Genomic DNA, 27,791 nt, shown 5'->3' on the forward strand with positions numbered 1-27,791 from the left:
AAGATTTTCTTTTGTATTATATACAACGAAACGATTCAGTATTATGTTAAGATAATTTATCACAACTGGAATATGATTTTTAATGATAGTCTACTATTTAGTGCTAATGAAAGGAGTAATTTTCATGGGTATTAGTTCTGCTTAAGCAACAGGTCTAAGAGAGCTGAGAGCTGGGAAACACTCTCACACTTTGGGAATAGGGACTTTATATGCCATCTTTTTCTCACTAAATTGGTGCTGTCTGTGAAAACAACCTTCTCAGTTTTTTATCTTGCCTCAGCAGTCCAAACAAAAAAGTTTTGTCTTAAACAATGAGGAGGAGGCTTGTTTGAATTAAATATCAAGATAGCAGCAAATATTATTTCTAACCTCTTACATTATTCTGGGTGTGGCTAAATTGTTATGAGTCTTCTAACATTAAGAACTTTGGGAGGAACATTCTCTGTCACTTTATCTTCTCTAGGATGTTGTTTATTGACTCCAGTATTATACTATGTGTAAAATAAATAGACAAACAGTTCTGTGACTACTGAAGAGATACTAGGATATCCAGGAGAAAAGAGAAAGTCTTAATGGGAAAATAGGTGGGATATTCTGGGCACAAAAAGCTGGGTAGTATACTGAGAAAAGTAACTTTTAGAGTAACTTGTCATGTGAAGTCCCTAAATACAGTTAATACTCGTTAAGCATGGATTTTGTATTTGTGAATTTGCTCACTTAACTAAAATTTATTCATAACCCCCAAATCAATACTTGTGGGACTTTTGTGGACATGTGCAGAGCGATGAAAAGTTGGAATCTCTGGAAGCACACATTCCCTGCAGAGGTTCAACAAGGTGACACGCTACCTTCTTGTTTTAACTCCCATACTATGGTATAAACAAGCATCCTTTTCAAGGTCTTTAGTGCCGCATTTTTCATATTTAGGGGTGTTTCGGTGATTTAGCTGTTTAAAGTGACCTCCCCAAGTATAGTGCTGAAGTGCGATTACCTAGTGTTCTGAAGTGCAAGAAGGCTGTGATGTGCCCTATGCAGAAAAAACTGTGTTAATAAGCCTTGCTCAGCCATGAGATATAGTGCTGTTGGCTGTGAGTTTAATGTTCATAAACCAACAATATACGAGTATATTAAATAAGGTCTCTTTAAACAGGAACACACATACAACAACATTTTTGTATTGATTGACTAATGAAAATGTTGAGTCTAGGGGCTTGCAGGAAGCTAACCCTGTACTTCCCCTAGGAGCAATGGTTCAGTACTCCCTAGTAATTCAGTGTTTGTGGTGACTTTATGGAATGTAACTACCAGACGTAATAAGAATCTACTATAACTTATTGGTAGCTGAATTACTTAGAATATAAGTTCACTGCTGTAACAAAAGCCAACGTAATAGGTGCTTAAACAAGGTAGAGTTACTTTCTTATCATATAACACTACAATTGTAAGTAATCCGGGGCTGATACAGTGACTCCAATATCAGGGACCTACTTTTCTAGTTTGTTTTTCCATGTTCAGCAATATCATTTCTATTCTGTGGTATAAGATGACTATTCCAGTCTCTGTCATCACATCCACATTTCAGCCATCAGGAAGGGGAAATGGGGAAGTAAAGGGCACACTTCCTGCCCTTTAAGAAGTTGCATATAGTATTTCTCCTCACATACAAATGGCCAAAACTTAGTCATATGGTTATGTTCCCCACCTGCAAAGGAGGCTGAGGAATATAATCTTTAGTTGAGTGGCATTGTGCCCAGTTGACACTTAGGAGTTTTATTAAAGGAAGAATGAGAGAATGGCTATTAGGGGACATCCATCAATCTCAGCCCCAAATGACCCATCTACTTATAATCCCTGAAGGGCCATTGATCTGCCTCTCTTTTAAGCCCTAAAATTTTGATGGTTATAAAAACCTTCCAACTCATTGGATTTCCCCTACTATAGGCATTAATGATCTTTATCCTGATTCTGTTTCTTACTTTACCTACAAAATGTGCAGATTACAAGTATGTGTTTAAAAAGGGTGGTGGGACGAGGCTAAGACAATCCCTTCCCATTCCTGTCTGCCTCTCTCTGCTCCTCCCCCAACTCTCATTTCTCAGTAGACTCACAACTTTGGAGAGTGCAGTGTAAGTTCATTTTACACAGATACTCTTCTTTCAGGGCTAGAGAGTCTTAAGGTAATGTAGAAGATAAGAAGGTTTTATTTGCCTTGCTACATTCTTAGCTTGTGCTTATCTTTCTATGGGGAAGAATAATTGAAAGCTTGGTGCCCTGGACTAATAATGATCAAGACTTAAATCAGATAACATTCAAACAAAAGGAAAATATACTGCAATAACTTTATTTCTAAGGTCTTAGAAACTTCTGAGATTTTTGACCTTACATGATGTTCCATTTCAGGGGGCACATGGCTTAGCTCAGAACTTCCATCAAGTGGGGAATGTGTGAATATAGTGTTTTATATTAACTGTTAAGATTTAACGACTTAGTCATGCTTTTTGGCCTGTGTAGTATCTTTGTCACTTCTATGGATTTTCGAAGTGATGTTAACATTTCCTGGACAGTTCATAGTGTTTTATTTTGATGATACTTTAATCTTTCTGGGGATTTCCTGGATCCCCAGATCCACGATGATGGTGCTTTGTGCCAAAATAGTGATTTGCAATTCAAATTGTCAGTAATAAATGGTTTGATTCTAATTGACTTCTCTACTGTGATATGATTACAGTACCTTCCAAGAAAGGTAGGAGCAGGAACCTGGACATATCTATATATTCGGATTAATTTGGGCATTTTCATAAATCTTGCTCATTCTGGAAAATGTTTGTCCATTTTGTTGAATAATCAAAGCCCAAAGTGGGTTGTTCTCCTGCTATGAGAGACAGGAAGGGGGAGACCTTCACAAAGAGAAATTTATGTCCTGTATCTAGGCAAGTTGGGAGAGGGTGATGAGCTTTTTCAGTGTTTGCTGTTTCCCAGTTGCCTTCAGGTCAAAATAATCATTAATTAAAAAAAAAAAAGTAGCATATTTTGGTGTAGCATACATATTCTGATCCCCTTCAATCCAAAGTTCAGAAAAACAAAATATTAGCAAAAATTCTATGACCATAATAATTACTATAATCTATTATTTCTTTTGAAACTATTAAGCCAACTAAATTCTCTTTAGCTGGTATCTTATGGAATTGTGTTGTGATTGTGCAAATGTCTGATTTTCTTTTTCTTTTTTTGGTTATAGGTGAGAGTATCTTAATTTGTAAGAACTCTGAGAAATCAAAAGGTATAGCTCTACTTCAGGGATCTCTAAAACCTGTTCGCAGCTGTCTGCAAAGACAAGAAGGAGAAGAAGTAACTGCGAGCATGATAAGAGCTATTCTGGAGGTAAGAGAGCATTCACTAAATTACCACTTGTTCTTATGCACCTGTAATACAATGGTTGAAGTTTAGTATGTGAAAAACACTAGCTTTGTGTTTCTTTATAAGATTATTTATAGTCTTCCTAAGTGTGAATCTCTTCTATTTTATATAGTTATTTCCTGGAATTTAATACAGCTACTGCTATATCAATCTTTTAATTTTTTAAATATATTTTTAAAAATTATTTTCTGAATTAAAAAAAGGTGACAAATGGACTCTAATTCCTCCATCCAGATAATACCTGTTGACATTAGAATGAAATCAAATTACAAATCCACATGATTAGAAGTTTCAAACAATATAGAAAGATTTAAAGTGAAAAATAACACTTTCTGCTCAGAGTCCTCAAAGGTAACCCTTTTAAAGTGTTTCATGTATCCATCCAGAAAAGTGTTCTATTCATATACCAGCACGTCTTGCAATTGGCTTCAGTACTGGTACTAGGGATACTGGTGCCTATACTCAGACTTTTTTTATTTTTCCTCTTTAGCTCTCAGTTTGAAAAAGAAAAGTTATCGATTACATAGAGTTAGTAAAGATGAAGAAAGCAGGCATTCTCATATACTGCTGAAACTCTTGGAGGGCAGCTTGTTCCTACCAACTAAGACAAAAAAAAAAAAAGCTCATAGCCATTTATCCAGCAAATCCACATTTAGGAATTATGTCTAGGAATGTATTTGTGAAATTACATCAAATTAAATGTACACAAATGTTTATTATGGCACTACTGGTAATAAGAAAAAAACTGGAAACAACCAAAGTATTATTAATACTAAATAAGTCTTGGAAAAACTAAGGTGACTCTGTTTAGGATGATTTGGTATTTTTCCAATATATATTAAATGAAAGAAGGCAAGGGGCGAATTAGTACATAGAATAGAATAATTGTGGGAAAATGATATCCACAAGACACACTGACTTCATATTTTTCTGTTCCCAACCGCTTCAATACTAGCATTCATGTATGCCCACATATTTCAGATGGGGGGATCAGAAGAATTAATTTGGTTCATGGCTGTGAGCCATCAGTACCTCCTTTATATATGTTGTTAGTTTCCACATTTCAGATAGATGATGATTCACTTATTTTCATTTATGAGAAAATGTTGTATCTACTTTTAAGGAAAACTTTTCATGTTAAAAGTAGGTGTTATTTATATTTATAATGAATGATGATGGAAGAGTTAATAAAGAGTCTCTACATTAAGATACTGAGAATGTTTTAAGAGAACAAAATCACTTCATTTTTTTTTTCATATCTTGAGAGCCTGTATGTCTTATTAAAAAGTTACAGAAAATTTCAAACCTCTTATATCAGATAATAGTTGGTGGTGTGGCAAGTACATCACAAGATATGCAGACGTATGCTTCTTGCACATTTTTGGCTGCAAGTATGAAAGAAGGGAAGCAGGGAATTCAGAAAAATCAAGATCCTGTTCAACTTGGAGCAATTGAGGCCTGTGTATTGTGGCTGCTAGAAAATGAATTCATCCAGGCTACCGACGCTAGTGATGGAACAGAAGGTAACTATGATTTCTTAGTTTCAATTTACTCACTTTTTCATCTTCCGTGACTTAGAATGTGTACAACTGCTTAGTAAAATGAAATTGGCTTTTCAAGAAATATGAAAGGAAACTGACTTTTCAAGAAGTGTATCAACTCATACTTAGTAAGTCAGGGTTGTGTTCAGCAACACAGACAATTAGCATAATGCCTGCTCAGAAATATCCATGCACTGGGCAAGATTCTGTCTGTAAAATTTATCAAGGCCTAAAAGGTTAATTACATGATATAGGAAAACTCTGTGTTGTTTTATTTTTAACATCTGATCCTTTATTTTCCCACCCCCACACCCAAATCAGGAAAAGTGTATCATCCAACACATCTTGGTTCGGCAACTCTTTCTTCTTCACTTTCTCCAATTGATACTTTAGATATTTTTGCTGACCTCCAAAGAGCAATGAAGAGCTTTGTTTTAGAGAATGATCTACATATTGTCTATCTGGTAAGTTCTGTTTTCTTCACTATTGTTTTGGTGAAAATGGGGAGAAAATACATATATAGAGTTTTGAACATCAAAAATACCCTAAGGGAACATCTTGTCTGTTTTCCTTGACTGGGGTAGTTGTGGTGGGAATAGAAAAGAAGAGGCAAGAAGAGCGTTATTTTAAAGTATTAAGCTAAATTTTCTAGTGACCTTTTAATCTATTTGCCTACTTATCTATTTTCTCTAACCTTCTTTCAGAACGGATTTGAGTGATTTATAAAAACATGTATTTTACAATATATAAGAGAATAGCAAAGGACAATGAGATATCAAGAAATTAGAGATAAGATCATAATGTAAAATTCAAGCAAAGGTTGGTACATAAACTTGAATGCCATGAAGTTATATACAGTTGCTGTGGCCAACTTTGGTTCTGGGCTTTCTAGCAACTATAGCAAAGAGGAAAGCTTGATTAGTCTCAATATTCAAAAGATAAAAAAAAATTAGGAAAAGCATTGCATTTTATTGCATAAGAAAAATTAAGTCCCAAAAAGACACCAAGGGAGTTAAACACTTTTAATACAATCTCTATGATAAATACAATAAAGAATTTTAAAGTTTACATTAGACAATTAAAAACAATATTTTTAATAACAAATATTTTGATAAGAACTGAGTAAAACAGAGTTTGAGATCATATTCTCTGGCAAGAACTTGGCCAGAAGTACTTAATTTTTGTCAATTAAAAGCAGATGTGGGGAATGATATCAGCAAGATGGTGGAACTGGAAGTCCCGAGCTCTTGTCTCCATCACAGAAATATGGGTTAGCAATTATTCACAGACAAGAATGCCTTTCTAAAAATCCTAGGTCTGGTGGTGAGGTTGAAACTTTATTTGGCCCTGACGCAAGAACTGAATATGAGTTAATTTTGTGAAAACCACTGGCCCACCCCATAACTCCATGGGACCCCGCTCCACTAACTTAGGAGACATCACTGGGGGCGCTGTAAACACTGGGTCAACCAGTCCAGCCTGTGCATCTAAGGAGGCTCTTTTAGCGGCTGAGCCTTACAGGTAGCGGCAGTTGGCAACAGGCCTAGGGGTTGACAGCTGGTTTCCATTCACAGTGAGGCCATGCCCAAATGCCTGCAGTTCCAGCACAGGAGGCAACCAACTGCATATAGCTTTGTAACTCCTACCAGGTAGTCCTGGGCTGGTCACAAACAGTGAGTGAAATTGGTTTGCACAGGAACCCCTCCCAAGAGGCACCAGAAACAACATAGCAAGAGGCCGGCCTCAGACCAGACCAGAGCACTACCCGATTAGCCCCACACCCAAAGGATGGTCTCAACAGGCACAAGAGGCCACAGGGGCAGATCCCGCTTTGAGGGGTCACCCCCCACACAGCAGCTTATACATTGTGGCATAGCCAATTCTCACAGCCAGTCAGCCTGAGAGTGAATTCCACCCACTGATGTATCAAAAGCAATCAAGGCTCAACTACAACAGGAGAATACACATAACACATACGTGGGACACTCCTGAAACACAGATACAGGTGATCAGGGAGACTGCCACTGGACCACATGGGATACCTACTCCATAAGGCTACCTACCTGGCAAAGACTGAGAGACATAGGAGATCTACCTAATACATAGAAACAAACACAGAGAGGCAGCCAGAATGAGGAAACAAACAAACATATCCCAGAAAAAGAACTGAATGAAACAGAGTCAACCAACCTACCAGGGATAGAGTTTAAAACATAAAGAATGCTTAGGGAACTTAGTGAGAATTTCAACACAGAGATAGCAAGCATAAAGAAAGACATAGAAACCATAAAAAAGAACCAGTCAGAAATGAAGAATACAATAACTGAAATGAAGAATGCACTAGAAAGAATCAAAAGCAGATTAGATGAAACAAAGGATCAAATCAGCGATTTAGAAGACAAGGTAACAGAAAACACCCTGTTGGAAGAACAAAAAGAAAACAATTAAAAAATAATGAAGATAGTTTTAGGGACCTTGGGACAACATCAGGCATAACAAGATAGGAGTACCAAAAGGAGAAGAGAGAAAGCCATGTGGAAAAAGAAAGAAACTAGACTGCTCTCTGTCGCCATATACCAAAACTAACTCAAAGTGGATCAAAGGCCTAAACATCAGACCTGAAACAGTAAATTGCATAGAAGAAAGCATAGGTACTAAATTTATGGACCTTGGGTTCAAAGAGGATTTTATGAATTTGACCTCAAAAGCAACGGAAGTAAAAACAAAAATTAATGAATGGGACTATAGCAAAAACTAAAAAGCTTCTGCACAGCAAAATAAACTGTCAACAAAATAAAGAGGCAACCAACTGAATGGGACAAGATATTTGCAAACAACACCTCTGATAAGGGGCTAATATCCAAAATATGTACAGAACTCATACAATTCAACAACAACAACAAAAAAACACACACAATACAATGTAAAAATGGGCAGAGGACCTGAACAGACACTTCTCCCAAGAAGACATACAAATGGCCAACAGATCTATGAAAAGATGCTTAGCTTCACACTAGCTATAGGTTTTGATAATGTAAATCAAAACCACAATGAGATACCACCCCACAACTATTAGAATGGCTATTATCAACAAGACAAGTAATAACAAGTGCTGGACAGGCTGTGGAAAAAAAGGAACCCTCATACACTGCTGGTGGGAATGTAAATTGATACAGCCACTATAGAAAACAGTATGGAGATTCCTTAAAAATTAAGAATAGAATTACAATACACCCAGCAATCTCTCTCCTCGGGATCTACCAAGAAAATCTGAAAATATTTATCTGTAAAGACATATGTATCTTTATACTCATTGCTGCATTATTCGAGGTGGCCAAGACTTGGAAACAATCAAAGTGTTCTTGGATAGATGATTGGATAAAGAAGATGTGGTACATATATACAATGGAATATTACTCAGCCATAGAAAAGATGAATTAATCTGTCTTTTTAAACATACCCTTATGAATGTGAAGTACTACCTCATTATGGTTTGGATTTTCATTTCTCTAATGGTTAATGATGTTGAGCATATTTTCATGTGCTTATTGACCATTTGAATATCTTCCTTAGAAAAATATCTGTTCAGATCATTTGCCCATTTTTAAACTGGGTTATTTTTAAATTATTGAGTTGTAAGAGTTCTTTCTATATTCTGGATACAAATCACTGATCAGATATATGATTTGCAAATATTTCCTCCCATTCTTGTCTTTTTTACAGTTTTGATGATATCTTTTGAAGCACAAAAGTTTTTAATTTTTATGATGTTGATTTTTTTTTCTTTTGGTGTCATGTCTAAGAATCCATTCTGTAACCCAATGTCACAAAGATTTACTCCTATGTTTTCTTCTAAGAGTTTTATAGTTTTAGGTCTTATATTTAGAGGTATGATCCACTTTGATTTTTGTGATTGATATAAGGTAGGAACCTAACTTCATTCCTTGCATATGCATATCCAGATGTCCCAGTACCATTTGTTGAAAATCCATTCAATTGATTTGTCATCCTTGACGAAATCAATTGATCATAAACGTGAGGGTTTATTTTTGGACTTTACTATTTCATTATCCGTATGTTTATCCTTATGCCAATACCATACTGTTTTGATTAGTGTAGCTTGGTAGTAAGTTTTGAAATCAAGATATGTGAGCCTTTTAACTTTATTCTTCTTTTTGAAAAATGTTTTGACTATTCTCGGTCCCTTGTATTTTCTTATGAATTTTAGGATCAGTTTCTGCAAAGAAGCCGGCTAGATTTTGATAGGGGTTGTGTTGAATCTAAAAGTCAGTTAGAGGAATATTGTCATCTTAACAATATTAAGTCTTCCAGTTCATGGGCTGTCTTTCTATTTAATAAGGTCTTATTCAGTTTTTTTCAGCAATTTTTATAGTTTTCAGAGTAAAAGTTTAGTGTTTCTTTTTTAAAGCTTATTCCTAAGCATTTTATTCTTTTTGATACTACTGTAAATGGAATTGCTTTCTTAATTTCATTTTCAGATTGTTTATTAAAGTGTATAGAAAAACAAATTTTTGTATATTTATCTTGTATCCTGCAACCTATTAAACTTGTTTATTAACTTTAATAGTATTTTGGTGAATTCCTTAAGATTTTCTATAGATAAGAGCTTCCCATCTGCAAATAGAGATAGTTTTGTTTCTTCCTCGCCAATCTGGATGTCTTTTATTTCTGTTTCTTGCCTAATTGACCTTACTAGAATCTGCAATAAAATGTGGACTAGAGGTAGTGAAAGCAGACATCTTTGTCTTGTTCCTGATCTTAGGGGGAAAGCATTCAGTCTTTCACCATCAAGTTAGCTGTGTTTTTGTTGTTGTTGTTGTTGTTGTTGTTGTTGTTTTGGCAGATGGCTTTTATCAGGTTGAGGAAGTTACCTTCTATTCTTAGTTTGTTGAATGTTTTTATCATGAGAGAGTTAAATTTTGTCAAGTGCTTTTTCTGTTTCTATTGAGATCATCATACAGTTTTTGTTCACTCTATTGATATAGTGTATTTCATTAATTGATTTTCAGATATTATATTAATCTTGAATTTTCCAGGTAAATACCGCTTGGTCATGTATAATACTATTTATACATTGCTAGATTTAGTTTACTGGTATTTTGTTAAGGAGAGTTGAATCTATATGCGTAAGATATATTGGTCTGTAGTTCTCTTTCCTCACTCTGTGTGGTTTTGAGGTAATATTAGTTTCATTGCATTAGTTAAGAAGTGTTCCCTCTTCTGGTTTTCCAGAAGAATTTGTAAAGGATTCCTATTAATTCTTATTTAAACATCTGGGAGATTTCACCAGTCAAGGTATTTGTGCTTGGGCTTTTTTTTGGGGGAGTAAATTTTTGATTACTAATTCAGTGTCTATACTGGTTACAGGTCTATTCAGATTTTCTATTTTTTCTTGAATCAATTTTGGTAGTTTCTGTGTTTCCAAGAATTTGTCCATTTTAGCTAGGTTATCCAATCTGTTGGTATTTAATTGTTTCTAGTATTTCCCTATAATCCTTTTTATTTCTGTAAGGTCAGTCAGTAGTGGTGTGCTCTCTTCCATTCCTGATTTTAGTAATTTGAGTCTTTTCATTTCTTGATCAGACTAGCTAAAAGTATTTCAATTTTGTTGATCTTTTCAAAGAACTGTTAAAAGTTTTTAAACAAGGAGGCCATTAGAGTGAGGTAGCTCTAATGTCTTGGTATCTTATCTAAGCAAAGATTCAGTGTGCTTAAGTCTAAGAAAATGAAACTTAAGAACAACCAATCGCAGCCAGCCAACTAGGCTTTCCCAAGTAAGGCAACTGCTTAAGCTATAACCAATCAAATAATTTATTTGCTTTGCTTCAGCACCTTCCCTATAAAAACTTTGCCACTAGTCCTTTCAGTGGAGGGCTCATAACCACCTTTCATTTGGCACTGCACAGTTTGAATCAGTGTATGCTCAAATGAACTCTTGAAAAAATTTGATGTTCCTCAGTTTACCTTTTAGCAATTTATTTTGGTTTAGTTGATTTCTCTCTTTACTCTCTTTTATTAATTTCTGCACTTTATTATTTTTCTTCTTCTTCCTTTGGGTTTACTTAGGCCTTCCATTTGTAGTGTCTTAAGGTAGAGCATTAGGATGTTGATTTTAGATCATTTTTAATGTAAACATTTATAGATATAAATTTCCCTCAAGGCACTTCTTTCACTACATTCTGTAAGTTTGGTATGTTATGTTTTCATTTTCATTCACTCAAGGTACTTTGTAATTTTTATTGTTTCTTCTCTGATGCACTGTGATTTAATAGTGTCTTATTTAATTTCTACATTGTGAATCTCCAAAAATTTTTGTCATTTATTTCTAATTTCATCCCATTGCTATAAAACATACTTTGTAGGATTTCAATCCTTTCACATTAATTGATGCTTGTTTTATTGCTGAGTATGTGATCTATCCTGGAGAATGTTCAATGTGAGCTTGAGAAGAATATGCATTTTGCTGTTGTTGGGTGGAGTTCAACATATGTCTATTAGGTGTAGTTGATTTAGTGTATTGTTTTAATCTTATGTTTCCTGTTGATCTTCTGCTTACCGTGTTTCCCCGAAAATAAGACCTACCCCGAAAATAAGCCCCAATTAAGATCGTCAGCCAGATGGACGCATTTATTATGCTATGACAATGTTCTAGAAGAAGATGACATGACTGTATTTAAATAAATGTAGATTGTTGTACATGAAAAAATAAGACATCCCCTGAAAATAAGCCCTAATGGAGCAAAAATTAATATAAGACCTGGTCTTATTTTTGGGGAAACACGGTAGTTTTCTATCCATTGTTGAATGTGATATGTAGATGATGTATTACAGAATTGTACACTTGAAACCTGTGTAATTTTACTAACCATTGTCACCTCAATAAATTTTAATTAAATTTTTTAAAAAAGAAAGTGAGGATACTTAAGTCTTCAACTATTATTTTTGAATGGTTTATTTCTCTCTTCATATCTGTCAAGTTTTGTTCACATATTTCAAGGCCCAGAGGTATTTACAATTGTTATATCTATTACACTTGTTAGATTTATCTTTTTAACATTATAAAATATTCCTCTTTTCTCTGTTAACAGGTTTTTTAAAAGTCTGTTTGTTCTGGTATTAATATAGCCACTCTGGATTTGGTATGGTTGTGGTTTATGTGATATTTTCCCTTCCTTTTACTTTTGACCTATTTGCATTTTTAAATCTATATTGTGTCCCCTATAGACCGCATATAGTTGGATTCTGTTTTTTTATCCAGCCTGTCAATTTCTGCCTTTGATTAGATTATTTAACCCATTCACATTAAATGTTATTATTGAAATAGTTGGATTTACATCTTTCATATTTTTTGTGTCTTTTTATTTTCTATATAGCTCATGGCTTTACCCTCTATATTTCTTTTTTGATTTATTTTGAATTAAGTGAATATTTTCTGTATAACATATTAATTTCTTTAATTAATTTTTCTCTATATTTTTGGAGTTACTTTACCAGTGGTTACTCAAGGGGTTACTATATACAGCTCAAAATGTACACTAACTTAATTTCAGTGATATATGAAACATTATTCTTGTATACCTCTATTCCTGTTACTTTTTTGTGCTATTACTATTATACATGTGGCATCTGTATGTGTTACAAATGTAACAATCCATTGTTATAATTTGTTTTATATAATTTTATATCTTTAAAGAAGCTGAGAGAAGAAAGAAAAGCAAATGTATATTTACAGAGTTTGTTATATCAACATTCTCATTTAAGATTTGTGTTTTTCTTTATTTGTTCCTATGGATTTTAGTTACTATCTTTTGTCATTTCCAATACAGCTTTGCTCACACTTGCCTTCTTCGGGCTTGTATTTTTTTTTTTTTTAATGTTATATTACACTTTTTTGTACAGTTGCTTTTTAAAACAGTCAAGAAAAGAAAGGGGAACTATGCAATAATACTATCTTTATATGTCCCCATAGAATTACCTTTATTGGCACTCTTTGTTATTTTGGTGTGGAGTTAAAATATTGTTTTGGGTCACTTTCTTTCAATCTGAAGAGTTTTCTTTAGTATTTCTTTTAAGGCAAATCTTCTAGCAACAAATTTTCTCAGTTTTTGTTTATCTGGGAATGTCTTTATTATGCCTTTATTTTAGAAATATAATTTTCTTTTATATGATATTCTTGGTTGACAGTTTTTCTTTCTTCCAGCAGTTTGAATATGTCATTTCACTGCATTCTGGCCTCCATTGTTTTTGAAGAGAAGTCAGTTCTTAATCTTATTGGGTTTCCCTTCTGTATGATGAGTTGTTTTCTTTTGCTGCATTCAAGATTTTTTCTTTTCTTGGTTTCTTACATTTTGACTATGATGCATCTGGGTGTGGATCTTTTTGCATTTATCCTGCTTGGATTCACTTAGTCTCTTGATATGTAGATTAACGTTTCTCATCGAATTTGGGAAGTTTTTAGCCATAATTTTTTTCCATTTTTATTTATTTTTTTGTATTTTCTCCTGGTACTCAATTATGCATATGTTGGTGTACTTAATGCTTCCCACATTTCTCTGAGGCTCTGTTCATTTTCCCCTCCTTTTTCTCCCCTCTCAGATCGTGTAATCTCTATTGTTCTAGCTTCGTTTTTGCCGTTTCTTCTTCTGCCAGCTTGCAACTACTGTTAAGCTCTATAGTGAATTGTTCATTTCAGTTATTGTACTTTCCAACTCCAGAATTGCCATTTGGCTTTTTTCTTTTTTTAAATATCAGTTCTTTCTCTTTTCTTATATTCTCTACTTGATGAGACATTGTCAGTAGACCTTTCTTTACTTCATTAAACATGGTTTCCCTTTGTCCTTTGACCATAATCATAATGTTTGCTTTGAAGTCTTTGTCCAATATTTCCAACATCGGTAATCTCTCAAAAGTGTTTCTTTTGCCTGCTTTTCCCCTGTGTTTGGGACACAATTTTCTTTTTTCCATTGGATGTCTTATAGTTTTTTTGTTTTGCATTGTTTTGTTATTGAATCCAGGACATTGTAGGTAATATATTGTAGCAAATATGGATATTGATTCTTCTTCTCTTCACTCCTCTTTCTATTTTCCTGATTCTTTCTTAGAAATCATATAAAATACTTAAGGTACTCCACATCAGAATACAGAGATTAAAAGTGTCTGTGATTAAACTTCTTGGAGTCTATGAAATCCAGTTTGTATGTTAGTGGTCTCTTCTTTTTCTCTTGTCTGTGAATTGTTTGTGAATAAATGAAGTTTCCATATAAATGAAGTATTATCACATTTAGAAATTTTTCCAACTACTGAGGCCTTTGTTTTTAATATGACATTTACATTTACTTGTTCCTTTTGTAATTCAAGTTTTACCTAATGAATTATGCTTCTTCCCTTTAGGTTACACCTATGTTTGAGGATTGGACTACAATAGATTGGTATCGATATTTCTGTTTGTGGGAGAAGTTGCCAACTTCTATGAAACGGGTAGCAGAGCTAGTGGGAGTTGAAGAAGGGTTCTTGGCTCGCTCTGTGAAAGGAAAAGTAGTAGCCAGAACTGAAAGACAGTACCGACAAATGGCCATCCATAAAAGGTAAATATCAAGGAGCCTGGACTACCCAGTATTTAGCACAGTGTTGGATATACAGTAGATGTCCACTTTATTGAAATCACTTTCATTGTCCTTAAAATCAAAGTTTTGGCTGAATACAGTAAAAATTTTCAATTTACTATATTTATTGATATATTAGTTTCATCCTTGATACTTGTAGTTTAGAAGCCGTTATATATGAAGACCTTTTAAAATAGAACATTTAATTAGTTCCTTTCCTTAAAGAAGATGTGAATCAGTGTGCTTTAAGGAAAGGAAGGATGCTTCTATCATCCTTTCAAGTGATTCATTACCAGTAGGGAAGAGCCAATTAAAAGATTCAGATGGGGAAATTGCATAAGCTTTTAGCTTTTTTGAAATAAATAAAATTATTTTTCTTAAAGCATTAGTCTCTATATATTATTTACAACATAGTCAAGTGTAAATTTTGTAAGGATTTATAAACTTGGAGGATTTGTGGCACTATTGCCATTCAAAGTAAAATTGATTTTTATAATTAAATCCTGTCAATTTATTGAAATATGATTAGATGATCATATAATTGTATCAAGTGTTCTTTTAAATTTTTGTGCCATCACGTTTCTTGAACCAAGTCTTATTTCTTCAAATTAATTAGCATTATTGAAATATGTTTGTTATACAGATATTAGTTATTTGCTATAGTAACTAATATATGTCAGAACTTACTTTATAAACATTGAATGCATTGGACAAACATTGAGCTCAGTGGACAAACACTGAGTCTTTGTCCACTGAGCCTATATCTTATTAGGAATCTTCCCAGAGTGTGTAAACCCTCTCTTGCCTTTTTGATTCTTCCTTGTTTCACAGCATATATGTTCATAGTAGACATAAGTGATCTCTTACCATATTTTTGGTGATTTACTTTCCAGGTTTTTTACTAGTCTTGTGTTATTAGATTTAATCAGTGAAGTTCCCTTAAAGGAAATTAATAAGAAATATGGATGCAATCGTGGACAGATTCAGTCTTTACAACAGTCAGCTGCTGTTTATGCAGGTCAGTTAAACAAGAGTTTCCACATTTACTTAAGACTCTGGTTTGTGGTCAAGTTAAGATTACTTTTCTTTCCCAAATTCCATTTTATTGTATGCTTCACTAAAAGTGAGGGGATCATGTCAAGCCATAATTATGTGTTATCCCTGTCATCAGAAAACTACAGCTCCCCTGGCCTCAGGTTCCCTGCCATAGAAGACCGGCAGCCAGCTGAGTGTCTGGACCTTAGTGTCCCCTTCATTCTTTAGCGACCTGCTGACCAGGCCTTTGTTTTCTGGGTTTTCTTCTTCTTTTTTATTTTTCCTGTTGCCTAATGCAAGAAGAAAAAGAAACAAAGTTCTCCCTTTTCTTATTTAGTTACTGATTAACACTTGCTGTTGAGGAAGAGAGTGGCAAGTGGAAAAGGATTTCTGGATTTCTGTCTATGTGTTCTAAATTATTGTCTCTTCTCTAAGGAAACAGTAGTCTCCCTTAATAAAATTAAATCCATATTCTCTAAGCTATGCAAACAGGAAAAGTTAAGGGTCCGATTTTGTCAAGGAATACTTATAAGCCATTTAGCAGGAAACCCTGGGCTGCTGGAGAGTGTGTATATTGTGAAGGTGTGTGCATCTATAAGAGAGTACTAAGGGAAAGATGGGGGGTGCGGTAAGAAGGGAGAGACTCCCCCTTCAATTCACTGGCAACAAAGATCTCAGATTGCCTCTGGGGTTAGTGTTCTCATAGGGAAGTGATTTTCTTAATGACTTGGCACTTGGCTGCTCCAGCTTCTTTATTTCAAGTGTCTAGCTATTGAGCTGGGCAAACTTTCTTTGAAGAAGATGTCGGTGGGAGCTTCACTTTTTATAGTCTTCTCAGCACTTGGATATTTGAATCAGTTCTCTTGCTTTCCTCTAGGTGGAAAGAGTCCCTTACCTGTTTTTAAGAGTTCTCTCTTCCTTTAAAAAAGAAAGGAATGAAGAGAGAGTGAGAGGAATGAACCAGGGGGAGGGCTTTTTGTTTTGTGTTTACATGCTCTGCCTCAGTTTTTTAAATGTCAAGTGCATGGTTAAGAATAAAGGAGATGACATTTAATGTGCTTAGAACATTTGTTTGCCAATTAGTTAGGCCCTTAATGTATGTCTACTCTCCTGTTAACTTACACCTTGGCCCTGTTAAACTCTACAATTCTCCAGGGAAAAAAGTACAAAAAACAATGAAATGAAAGTATATCTAAAGAAAGAGAGAATTGATCTATAAAGAATTTTTAATTCAATAAATATTCTGTGAACATTCTAGGGATGATTACAGTATTTTCCAACCGCCTGGGCTGGCACAACATGGAACTACTACTTTCCCAATTTCAGAAGCGTCTTACATTTGGCATCCAGAGGGAGCTGTGTGACCTGGTCCGGGTGTCCTTACTTAATGCACAGAGAGCCAGGATTCTCTACACTTATGGCTTTCTTACTGTGGCAGATCTCGCCAGAGCAAATATTGCTGAGGTGGAGACTGTGCTGAAAAATGCTGTGCCTTTTAAAAGGTAAGAGAATCCCCCTGTCCACATAGGGTTATTAAATGAAAAAGCATGTTAATTTCTAAATAATAGATACTGCATTAAAATATTTTTCTCTTTGATAATGTCATGATAAACATGGTGTAAGTGGAAGAAAATACGGCTACTTTGTCCCCCTTTAGGATTACTTTTTATACCTTTAAAATATTTCATGACTTAAAAGACATTTCTAAAAGTATCGTAATTCTCCCCTAGAAAGATTGAGTAGTTTCCAAGGCTTTCTGCTTATACTGATTTTCAGTATATATCCTGGGCTCATCTTAGACTTTCTTTAGACAAGAGCACTTTAAAATGTACTCCTCTTTTGTTTGTCTTGTTCTTTTGTTGTTTTTGGTTCAAACAAATGAGAAACAAAAACTCATAGACACAGACAATAGTTTGGTGGTTACCAGAAGGTAAGGGGGCAGGGGGATGGTAGATGAGGGTAAAGGGGATCAAATGTATGGTGATGGAAGGAGAACTAACTGACTCTGGGTGGTAAACACACAATGGGATTTATAGATGATGTAATACAGAATTGTACACCTGAAATCTATGTAACTTTACTAACAATTGTCACCCCAATAAACTTTAATTAAAAAAAATGTACTCCTCTTGATTGTTCTTTGGAACACTAATCTCTCAAACAGCTTGTGAGAAGAGGAATCTCACTGCTGTGCTCATGTGTGTAACCGAGTCATTGAATGGGCTGGACTTGGCATACAATCAAGGAGTAGCTTATTTTCTTAACCACTGTTCTTTGAACTCACTCTTATATAAAACCTCAGCCAGATGCTATTGCTATTTAGGCACTTGCAGGTACTAACAGTTTTATTTTCAGATGTTAAAATTTTGTTCAAATTAAAGAAAGCATCAGTCTCATTTCCAGCTCAATGTTTCTTCTCTCTCACTCAGTTTAGGCCTGACACAGGCTCAGAAACTTGTCATAGGTGTGGGAAGGGATGGGGGATAGTCACAGGAGCAGCCTTGCTGTCCCCCAGTTCCCGCTCACAGTGTGGCCTCCGCTCTTTGCATGGCGTCGCCACCCCAGGTATGGCTCTGGTGGGATCAGCATACTGTAGGGGCATAGCAACGTCTACCTAGATTTTGAAGGATGGAATCCCCAGGAACCTTAGGAACACAACCATGCAGAGAACTGCCACAGTGGGAGGCTGCTGTAGAGTCCCCACTAGGGCAATGCCCAGTGGAGCTGGGGGCTCAGGGCCACTCCTGTGACCCCGGACCAGAAGAGCGAGCAACTGGTGTGCGATTTTGTCACTTTGGGGTGTGCCTTTAGCTGAAGTCTCCCTGGAGTATGCTTTAGAACCTTATGAATGTGTTGCTCTCCTCTGGAGCTTCTGATTTTCACAGAATCTTTGGATATAGTCATACTCGTTTAGAAATATGTGCTGATAGTGCCCGAGGTGAAAAACTTCAGGTGTGGGAGTATCTCTGTGGTAACAACATACTTGACCCTTCCAGGGAGTCTACTGAAGGCAGTATATATTTACAAATTTTTAATTGGAATAAAGTTTTTTGTTAAGACATTTTGGAGTCATTTCTGTATTATGCTAAGGCTGTTATTGCTATGACTATGTCTCAGAACTTTATTGATCAAATTTAGTGGCATCAGTAATAGGACAAGTCAACATCATGTGCCTTCTCATGTGACACCCTGAGAAAGTCACATTACTCCTGATCCTGAAGTATTTTTATCAAAAATGTCTAACATGAATTTATCATAAGGAAACGTTAGACAAACCTAAATTGGGAGACATTCTACAAAATAATTGGCTAGTACTTTTCAAAAATATCAAGACCATGAAAAAACAACTGAGGAGCTGTTTCAAATTAAAAGAGGATAAAGAAGCATGACAACTAAATGCACTACTTTATTCTAGATTGAACTAGAAAAAGGATGTAAGTGGAACAATTGGTGAAATTTGAACAAGGTGTGTAGATTAGATATTGTATTAATGTTAATTTTCTGAATAGAAACTGGTGTATTTGGCACTTGCCCACCCTTTTAGTACTTAGAGCATTGGGCTAGATAACCCAGCTAGTATTTAGATGGTATCAAACCATTTGCCGGTATCAACAATCTGCAAAGAATTATCTAGTGCGTATGTATTTTTGTATTATTGGTGATGTTTCTTCAGAGTAAATTTCTAGACATGGGATTGCCAAATGTAAGTGCATCTGTAGCTTTATTGAATTTCAAATTTCCCCACAGAAGGGTCTAGCAAGTCACACTATCACTAGCCTATTAACCCACAGCCTCGCCAACAGAATCTATTGTTAAGAGGTTTTCATTTTGCCGGTCTGATAGATCAGAAATTGTATCTCAGTATGGTTTTAATGTGCATTTCTCTAATCGTGAGTGATGGTGGATATCTTTTCATGTTTCAGGATCATTTATTTTATATCTTTGTAAATTATCTGGTTATGTGTTTTCCTTATATTTCTTATAGGTTTTGGTCTTTTTCCTCTCCTTTTTAAAGAGTGTTTTCTTTTCTAAATTGATTAGGGTTCCTAGTCCTTTATTTGATATGTATATTGCAAATATTTTCTCAAAATGTATCAATTATCTTTTGACTTATTTTACATTGTTTTCCCATGCAGAATTGTTATTTTTCTATTGATTTATTTTATCGATCTTTTCATTTTTGCTTCTGCATTGTGATAGTTAGGAAATCCCTACACTGAGAGTAAAGAGGAATTTGCACATTTTCTTCTAGTATTTGAAGTTTGCATTTAGATTCCTGATGCATTTAGAATTTGATTTTGCATAAAGTGTGGTCTGGATTAATTTTATCTTTTTACCATTTATAAAAATGTTTATCTTACTTCTAGTAATATGAGATACCACCTTCATCATATACTAAATATCCAGATGTAATTAAGTCTATTTCTGGAATTTCTATGCTATTTGTTACTCTTTTTGCCAATTCATGAGCCAGTACCATCCTCTTAATAAAAAGGCTATATAGTATATTTTAAAGGCTGGTAGGCCAAATACCTCCTCCTAGTTTTTCATATTTTCCAGGCTATTTTTGTCTGTTTACCCATATTAAATTTAAAGTGCCTATTGATATATTGTTGGGATTGGATTGAAATTTAACTTAGAACTGACATCTTTATAATGTTGAGTCAATCTGTTTAAGGATAGGTGATATCTTTGCATTTGATCTAGTCTTTGTGATTTCAAGGAGTTTTAACAATTGTCCTTGTATAGCTTTGCAGGAGTTCAAAAGTTTTCCTCATACAGGTTTTGTACATTTCTTATTACATTAAATTTATTCCTATTTAATCTTTATTGTAGTTTTAATTGGTGGCTTGCTTCTACGATATCTTCTACAAGGTTATTATTTGAGTATATGAAAGCTATTGATTTTTGTATATTTTTTATCCTGCTAGTTTCTGAATTCTTTTTTAAAATTACTTTTATCATTGTTTCTCTTCGATTTCCAGGTGTATAGTTATATCAACTGCAGATAGAGATGTTTTAGTTCTTTCTTAACAATTCTTATGATGCTTCTAATTGATTCCCTTATCTAATTGAATTAGCTAATACCTCTAATAGGTAGTGGTAATAGGGATAGTAGTAATAGAGATAGTCAGCATTTTTTGCGTTGTTTGTGATCTTAGTGGAAATACCTCTGATGTTACCCTCATAGATGCTGGCTTCAGGTCTATCATATATATGATATATGTATGTAGTATGTATTTTTAACATTTTAAAGAAAATGTCCATTAATTATAATTTTCTTGAATATTTTTATCTGGAATGGGTATTGCATTTTGTCAAAGCCTTCTTCAGTATTTTTGGAGATAGTTATAAAGTTCTTTTTTTCCCTTACATCTATTAGCATGGTGTATTATATCAACAGATTTACTAATATTGAATCAATTTTATGATCCAGTATGCATTTTACTTGGTCACGGTATTTTATTTTTTATGTGATGTTGGATTGTTTTCTAATATTTAATATAGTATATTTTTGCATTATTCATAAATAATATTGGTGTATATTTTCTTGTGTGTATTTTGGACTGTATTCAAGTTTTGCTATCAGTGTTTAGTATGAGACTTGCCTCATGAAAAAGAATTAGGAAGTTGTTCTTCCTTTTCAGTACTTTGCAATAATTTATAGTGTATTGGGACTGGTTGAAGGTTTGATATGATTACTCTATAAAACCATCTTGGATGATGCCTTTTTATGAGGTTAGTTCCTTGATCATCTTCTCTATTTTATTTTTCAAAAAATTAGTCTCTCTAAGTTTTCTATCTCTAATGGGGTCAGTTTTGGTAATCTGTATTTCTCTAAGAAATTGTCCATTTCATCTGGATTTTCAAATATATTTTCATAGAGATCTATACATTAGTCTCTTAGGAATTAAAATTTTTTTTTTCTATTTCAATGGCTATTCCTTGTCATTTTTTATTTTGTAAAATTTCTAACTTCTATTTTTTTCTCAATCAAGTTAGCTAATGGTTTGTCTATTTTGTTAATTAAAAAAAAGACTAGGATTTTGTTTTATTAGTTAGGTCTACTTTAAAAAAAATTTACCTCATTAATTCCTTCTTTTAATTTTATTATTTTCTTCCTGTTGCTTTCTTTTGTTTTAAGTTGTTGTGCTTTTTCTAGTTGTGTGTGTGTGTGTGTGTGTGTGTGTGTGTGTGTGTGTTGAATTGGGAATTTAATTTGTGGACTTTTGTATTTTTTTCTATTGATAAATAAAATACTGTGTTTTCAGTTTAGTACTATGAATTTTCCTATAGTCTCTATTTTAAATATAACCCATCGATTATGATATGTAGGGGTTTTGTTATTATTTCTTAGAAATTATTAGTTTACTTTTTTTTCTTTTTTGCTATTTATTTATTTATTTTGTGACTAGTTTCTAGTTTTGTTGCATTGCAATCCAGTAGTGTTGTTTGTCACATTTCTACTTTTTGGAACTCACTAATGTTTTCTTTATGACCTACATATATGATCAATACAAACTAGGTGTAGTCTCTATTACCGTATTTCCCCAAAAATAAGACATAGCCGGACAATCAGCTCTAATGCATCTTTTGGAGCAAAAATTAATATAAGACCTGGTATTATATTGTATTGTATTGTATTATATTATATTATATTATATTATATTATATTATATTATATTAAGACCTGGTCTTATATTATAGTAAAATAAGACTGGGTCTTATATTAATTTTTGCTCCAAAAGATGCATTAGAGCTGATAGTCCAGCTAGTTCTTATTTTTGGGGAAACACGATATAAGGGTAAAGTGTTTGAAATGTAAACGGGGTCAAATATGTGGTGATAGAAGGAGAACTAACTCTGGGTGGTGAACACACAATGTGATATGTAGATGATGTATTACAGAATTGTACACTTGAAGCCTATATAATATTACTAACCATTGTCACCCCAATAAACTTTAATTACAAAAAATGTTTGAAATGTATTCATAAATTCTCCCTTACTGATGATGTTCATTAAATCTTCTTTATTCTTATTTATACCCCCCTCTCCCCCGTCAACCCTTCATCTGTCTTATAATGAGAGTGGTTTATTAAAATTCACTAATTATTTGTATACTTCTTTCTTAGGAGGCCATATACAGTATAGAGTTCCCTAAGTTCTTATATGTTTAAAACTGTTTTTCTATAATTTAATATTTGAAGCACATCTTAGCTGGATATAGATCCTTGGTCAACACTTTTTTTATTGAGGTTTTTGAAAATTCTGTTTCTTTGCACTGTGCTGTTTTTGAAAATTTTGATGGGAGTATGATTCTTTTGCCCCTCTAAATATGTAGGCCTTGAGATTTCTTTTCCATATTTTGAAGTTTGATAGTTTTACTAGGCATATTGGTTAGTTATTGTTATGAAACAAGTTACTTAAGAACTGAGTGGCTTAAAAGCAACAGTGAATACATATTCAGTCCGAGTTTCTGTGAATCATGACTTTGGGAGCACCATTGCTGGTGGTTCTGGTTTGAGTTCTTTCATGAGGTAGTAAGTAGTACAGTTGTTGGCCAGGACTGTAGTCATCTGAAGAGTTGACTTGGATCTCCTTTTAAGGGGACTCGCATACACGTTGGCAAGTTGGTGCTGAGTTCTCCACCTGAGTTTCTCCATAGAGCTGCTTGACGCCTTCATGCTGTGATGGTTGGTCTCCCCCAGTGTGAATGATCCAAGAGAGAAAAATGGAAGGTGCAGTGTCTTTTATGACCTAGCCTTGGTTTTTTAGGTGTTTTGAGTGAGAGGCTAAAACAGTCCCTATTACTCCACCTTGGTAACTCCCTTCCAATTTCTGCTTTCTTTTGAAAACTCTCCAGTTCCTTCAAAGTCTGGGGTTCATATTATAAAGGAGGATTTGTTTTCAATGAAAGTTTTTGACTCACTTACTTTAGCTTTCCATTTAAAACTCTGCCTTAGGCCTTCCCTTATTATGCTATTTAAAAATTGCAGAACCACCCATCCCTTCCTGGTGGTACATTTGTTGTACACATCTGTTGTCACCAGTTGACATAGAATGTTCTTTAATATTTGTTTGTTTTCAGATTTCCCCAACTAGAATGTAAGCAGATATGTTTAACATATCTAAGACAGCAGATATGTTTCCCTCTTGTTCAGTGCTATTTCTTCCATTCTCAGAACAACTCAGATTGATACTTAATTTATTTGTTGGATGATGAATGAATCAATGCATTAGTTTATTTCTTTTTTTATCCCCTTGTATAGTGCCCGAAAGGCAGTGGATGAGGAAGAGGAAGCAGTTGAAGAACGTCGGAATATGCACTCTATTTGGGTGACTGGTAGAAAAGGTTTAACTGAAAGGGAAGCAGCAGCCCTAATAGTGGAAGAAGCCAAAATAATTCTACAGCAGGACTTAGATGAAATGGGAGTGCAATGGAATCCACATTCCCTTTTTAATTCTGATACACATTCATTGACCAGCAGTGAGTCAGAAGTAAAGGAACACAAAGTTATATCCCAAACTAAGAGTTCTTGTAAAAGATTAACATCAGAGAAAAAAAGTAACACAATATTTAGTGATTCTTCTGTTAAACATTCACCAAATACAGGGCAAGATTTAGATAAAAACGGAGAGTATACAAATTCTTTTTATTATCAGGATGGGAATCAACAACGTCAGGTACATTCGATTTCCACAGCAAGAAAATGGACGTCCTTGAATATAAGTAAAGAGAAGCTAGGAACCTCTCCAAATGAGGAAAAAACAAGTACTAAGAAAATTGTTCAGACTCTCTCATCTGAGAAAACAAAAAAGGAAGCTTTGAATTGCAGTTCGGAAAAGCTGGGTACCACCTCTCGATCTTGGAACCATAGTAAGCATCTAAAACGATCCAGATGCAGTAGCCCTGTGAAAGACTGTGGAAAGCGTAGAACTGATTTACAAAAACAGACTGTACCTAATCCTGTTCCTTGTGAAGGCTCATTTACCTTAGATGAAAAGAATATGGAATTTGGAAGTCCTGGGCCATTTGCTAAAAATGTATCTTTCAGTGCTGAGGGAAGATATAATAAAACATCATTCCCATCACAAACAGAACAAAGTTGTTCAAGGAAGAAAACAATAAATAGTGGTATTCTTGTTGAGCATTTTATCACAGGATCCCAGAGTGAAAAACAGCCTTGTCAAGCCACTAGTGTGGTTAGTGAAAGTGGAAGAGGATTAACTGTTGTGGAGTCAGAAAAAATAGATGAAGTGCTGATACAAAATGATTCAAAAAAACATAATATTTATGTGAGACACCATGATATGCATCCGATTAACCAATGTACTGAGAAGCAGTCTGATAAACAGACAAACACTTATACTAAACAGAAAAAAATAATAGTGACGCAGATGCCCTGTGAAATAGTCAGTGGTTATATGACTAGAGACTCAAAGGCTAGTATTAGCGAATGTAAAAGTGTAAAGTTTAATGCTAAGGAAAATAAATTAAATAATCTTCAGGTATCCGGAGATAACATAAGCAGCACTGATATACCCAGTGGATTACATCTACCAACTGAAGCATTTGGTAAATCTGGAGGCCAGCATAAGAATTTTGTAAACCCTTCTAGAATTCAAGAAAAAACAGATGCTTATGCAGCAAACAAAAATAATTGTGTTTCTGGCTTAGGGTTAGTTCCTTGTGATTTTGAAGATAGTTTCTACCTAGATACTCAGTCAGAGAAAATAATACAACAGATGGTAACTGAAAATGCCAAACAAGAAGCAGCAAAGGACACCAACCTGGCAGCGGAGATGATGCAGAAGAGCCTGGGCACCCAGGGCTCAGTGAGCTCTTCTCAGAATGACATTTACTTTACCTTTCCTGGTGACCAGCGTTCTCCAAGAGGGACAAATATAGACCGTTTGGAACCTATGACTGTAGGCACTGTGAAACGAAGCACTGATTCACATGGGGTTGATATCCTGACTCCAGAAAGCCCACTTTTTCATTCTCCAGTATTATTGAGGCAAAATGGCCCTTGTTTTAAAGGGAATGAACTTTCTGTTACTGACTCCCAATTAAATAGTTTTCTTGAAGGTTATCAAACACAGGAAGCTATGAAACCAGTTATATCTCTAGTTCCTCAAGAGAGAACCCCCACTGGCGTAGAAGTAGAATGTCTGCCAGTTCCTGAAACAAGTTTAAATTTGAGTGATAGTTTACTGTTTGACAGTTTCAGTGAAGACTACCTCATTAAAGAGCAACCACCTGGTGTCCAAGCAAAAGAACCCCTTCCTTCTGAAATGTCAGACCATTTCAGTGATTCTTTGTGTCTGAAACCAGAGGACCCAATTAAATCAAATATGGATGTGAATCAAGATAATCAGCAGCAGTTGACTTGTTTCAGTGATGAGTCTATTGTATTTTCAGAAATAGATTCTGTTCAGATGGTTGAAGCTTTGGATAATGTAGATATATTTCCTGTCCAGAATAAACATAATACTGCAGTATCTTTTAGAACATTAGAACCATGTAAACCAGTGGGTAATGATTATCCCCAAAGAGAAGTAATTGAAGGAGATGAAGATGAAAAGTCTCAAGGATCCAAATTAACTGGCACAAAACAAAATAATTCATTAATATGGTCAGGAGAATCATTTGATTTAAGTCCAGGACTGCAAAGGATTTTAGATAAAGTGTCCAGTCCTCTAGAAAATGAACAGCAAAAATTAACCACTACAGACTTGTCTAGTTTGAAAGAAAAAAACAGAGAGTTAAATGACAGACAAGAAGTAGTTTCAAATTTGGAGTTAAATCAAGTACAGCGAATTTCATATTCCCCTAATATGGACATGAAAAGCAAGATTGAGGCATTTGCAAACAATGCTATTCATGGTGAAACCCCATCCCTCTTGCCTTGTAAAGAAAGCTATACAGTTGATGATAATGGACTCATTCCTCCTACACCCATTCCAGCATCTGCTTCTAAGCTGGCATTTCCAGTTATTTGTGAAACATCTTCTGTAAAACTTTGGAAAACTAGTAGTGTTTTACAACCTGGTGAAAATTATTCATTTGGCTCACCTTCAGCTATTAAAAGCCATGACTTAAGTCCAGAGAATAGAAATAATGTAAAAGACAACAGTCCTGTTGGAGACACAAGTTTTTCACTGCAGTTATCACAGGATGGATCACAGTTAACTCCAGCTTCATGCAGTTCAGAAAGCTTGGCCATTATTGATGTAGCAAGTGACCAAATTCTCTTTCAAACATTTATAAAGGAGTGGCAGTGCAAAAAGCGATTTTCCATCTCACTGGCTTGTGAAAAGATCAGTAATTTGGCATCTTGTAAAAGTGCTACTATTGGTGGGAGGTTTAAGCAAGGTAAGAAATTTTATTTTTAATTTTTTCACATTTAAATGTAAAATAGTAAACTGAGAGGGGACAGACTTTTCAGTATTGGATATTAAACGTAATACATTTATTCAAAGCTTAATAAGTTTCTCTGATGTGGGTTTACATGTAGAAGAACCTTATTGTCCAGCACAACTAGGTTAGTAATTGTTGCCTTCTGGTATGAGAGATGGGCAGCCCCAGGACCCCTGGGTGGGAGAGCTGAGCAGTGAGACCAAGGGTGCAAGTTGGGAGACTGAAAAATGCAGACCACCAAGGCACAACTCATTCCCCTGGCTCTGACAGACTGTTATACCTGGGTAATCAGGCCTGTGTCTCTCTCCTTCTAAGTAGGCCCATCTAAACAGCCTTCCTACAGCAGCTCCCCTATGTAGGTGGCTTGTCAGGAGTTCCAGACCCTTGCTGTCTCCTGGGACATTGACACAGTGGTCAAGCTTATTGCTGCTGGGGCCACCACAATTGGTGCGACTGGTTCAGGGGCATGTATTGGAACATGTCTGGAAACTAAAACAGCAGCTCTTTCTCCTATGTCATTGTGGTCTGTGCCCTTTCTGAGGCCACGGGGTGCTTCCGTTTGATGGGTGCCGTCCTCATCCTCTTCACTTTGTGAGGCTCTGTGGAGGTCACCTACCTGACCCTGTTACTTCAACTCCAGGCCACACCTGGTGCTAGCATGTGCTAAGCTTTACCATTAAACAACATTTCTCTAAAAAGATCACACACACACATATATATATAATACATAATATGTTATTATATAACATA

General features: G+C 34.9%; 1 protein-coding gene across 3 annotated transcripts in view; it reads left to right on the forward strand.

The window, feature by feature from the left end:
* Positions 1-27,791, forward strand: part of POLQ (DNA polymerase theta) — a 115,977-nt gene that overhangs the window by 46,192 nt on the left and 41,994 nt on the right. For all 3 annotated transcript variants that reach the window (XM_019729623.2, XM_019729624.2, XM_074331249.1), the window contains 7 exons: positions 3,239-3,381; positions 4,736-4,940; positions 5,280-5,422; positions 14,370-14,563; positions 15,475-15,599; positions 16,875-17,118; positions 23,890-26,996. In XM_019729623.2, coding sequence (XP_019585182.2) covers positions 3,239-3,381; positions 4,736-4,940; positions 5,280-5,422; positions 14,370-14,563; positions 15,475-15,599; positions 16,875-17,118; positions 23,890-26,996 — 4,161 coding nt within the window. The remainder of the gene's footprint in view (positions 1-3,238; positions 3,382-4,735; positions 4,941-5,279; positions 5,423-14,369; positions 14,564-15,474; positions 15,600-16,874; positions 17,119-23,889; positions 26,997-27,791) is intronic.

This window comes from Rhinolophus sinicus, linkage group LG01, assembly GCF_036562045.2.
Source record: "Rhinolophus sinicus isolate RSC01 linkage group LG01, ASM3656204v1, whole genome shotgun sequence".
Classification (NCBI taxonomy): Eukaryota; Metazoa; Chordata; class Mammalia; order Chiroptera; family Rhinolophidae; genus Rhinolophus; species Rhinolophus sinicus.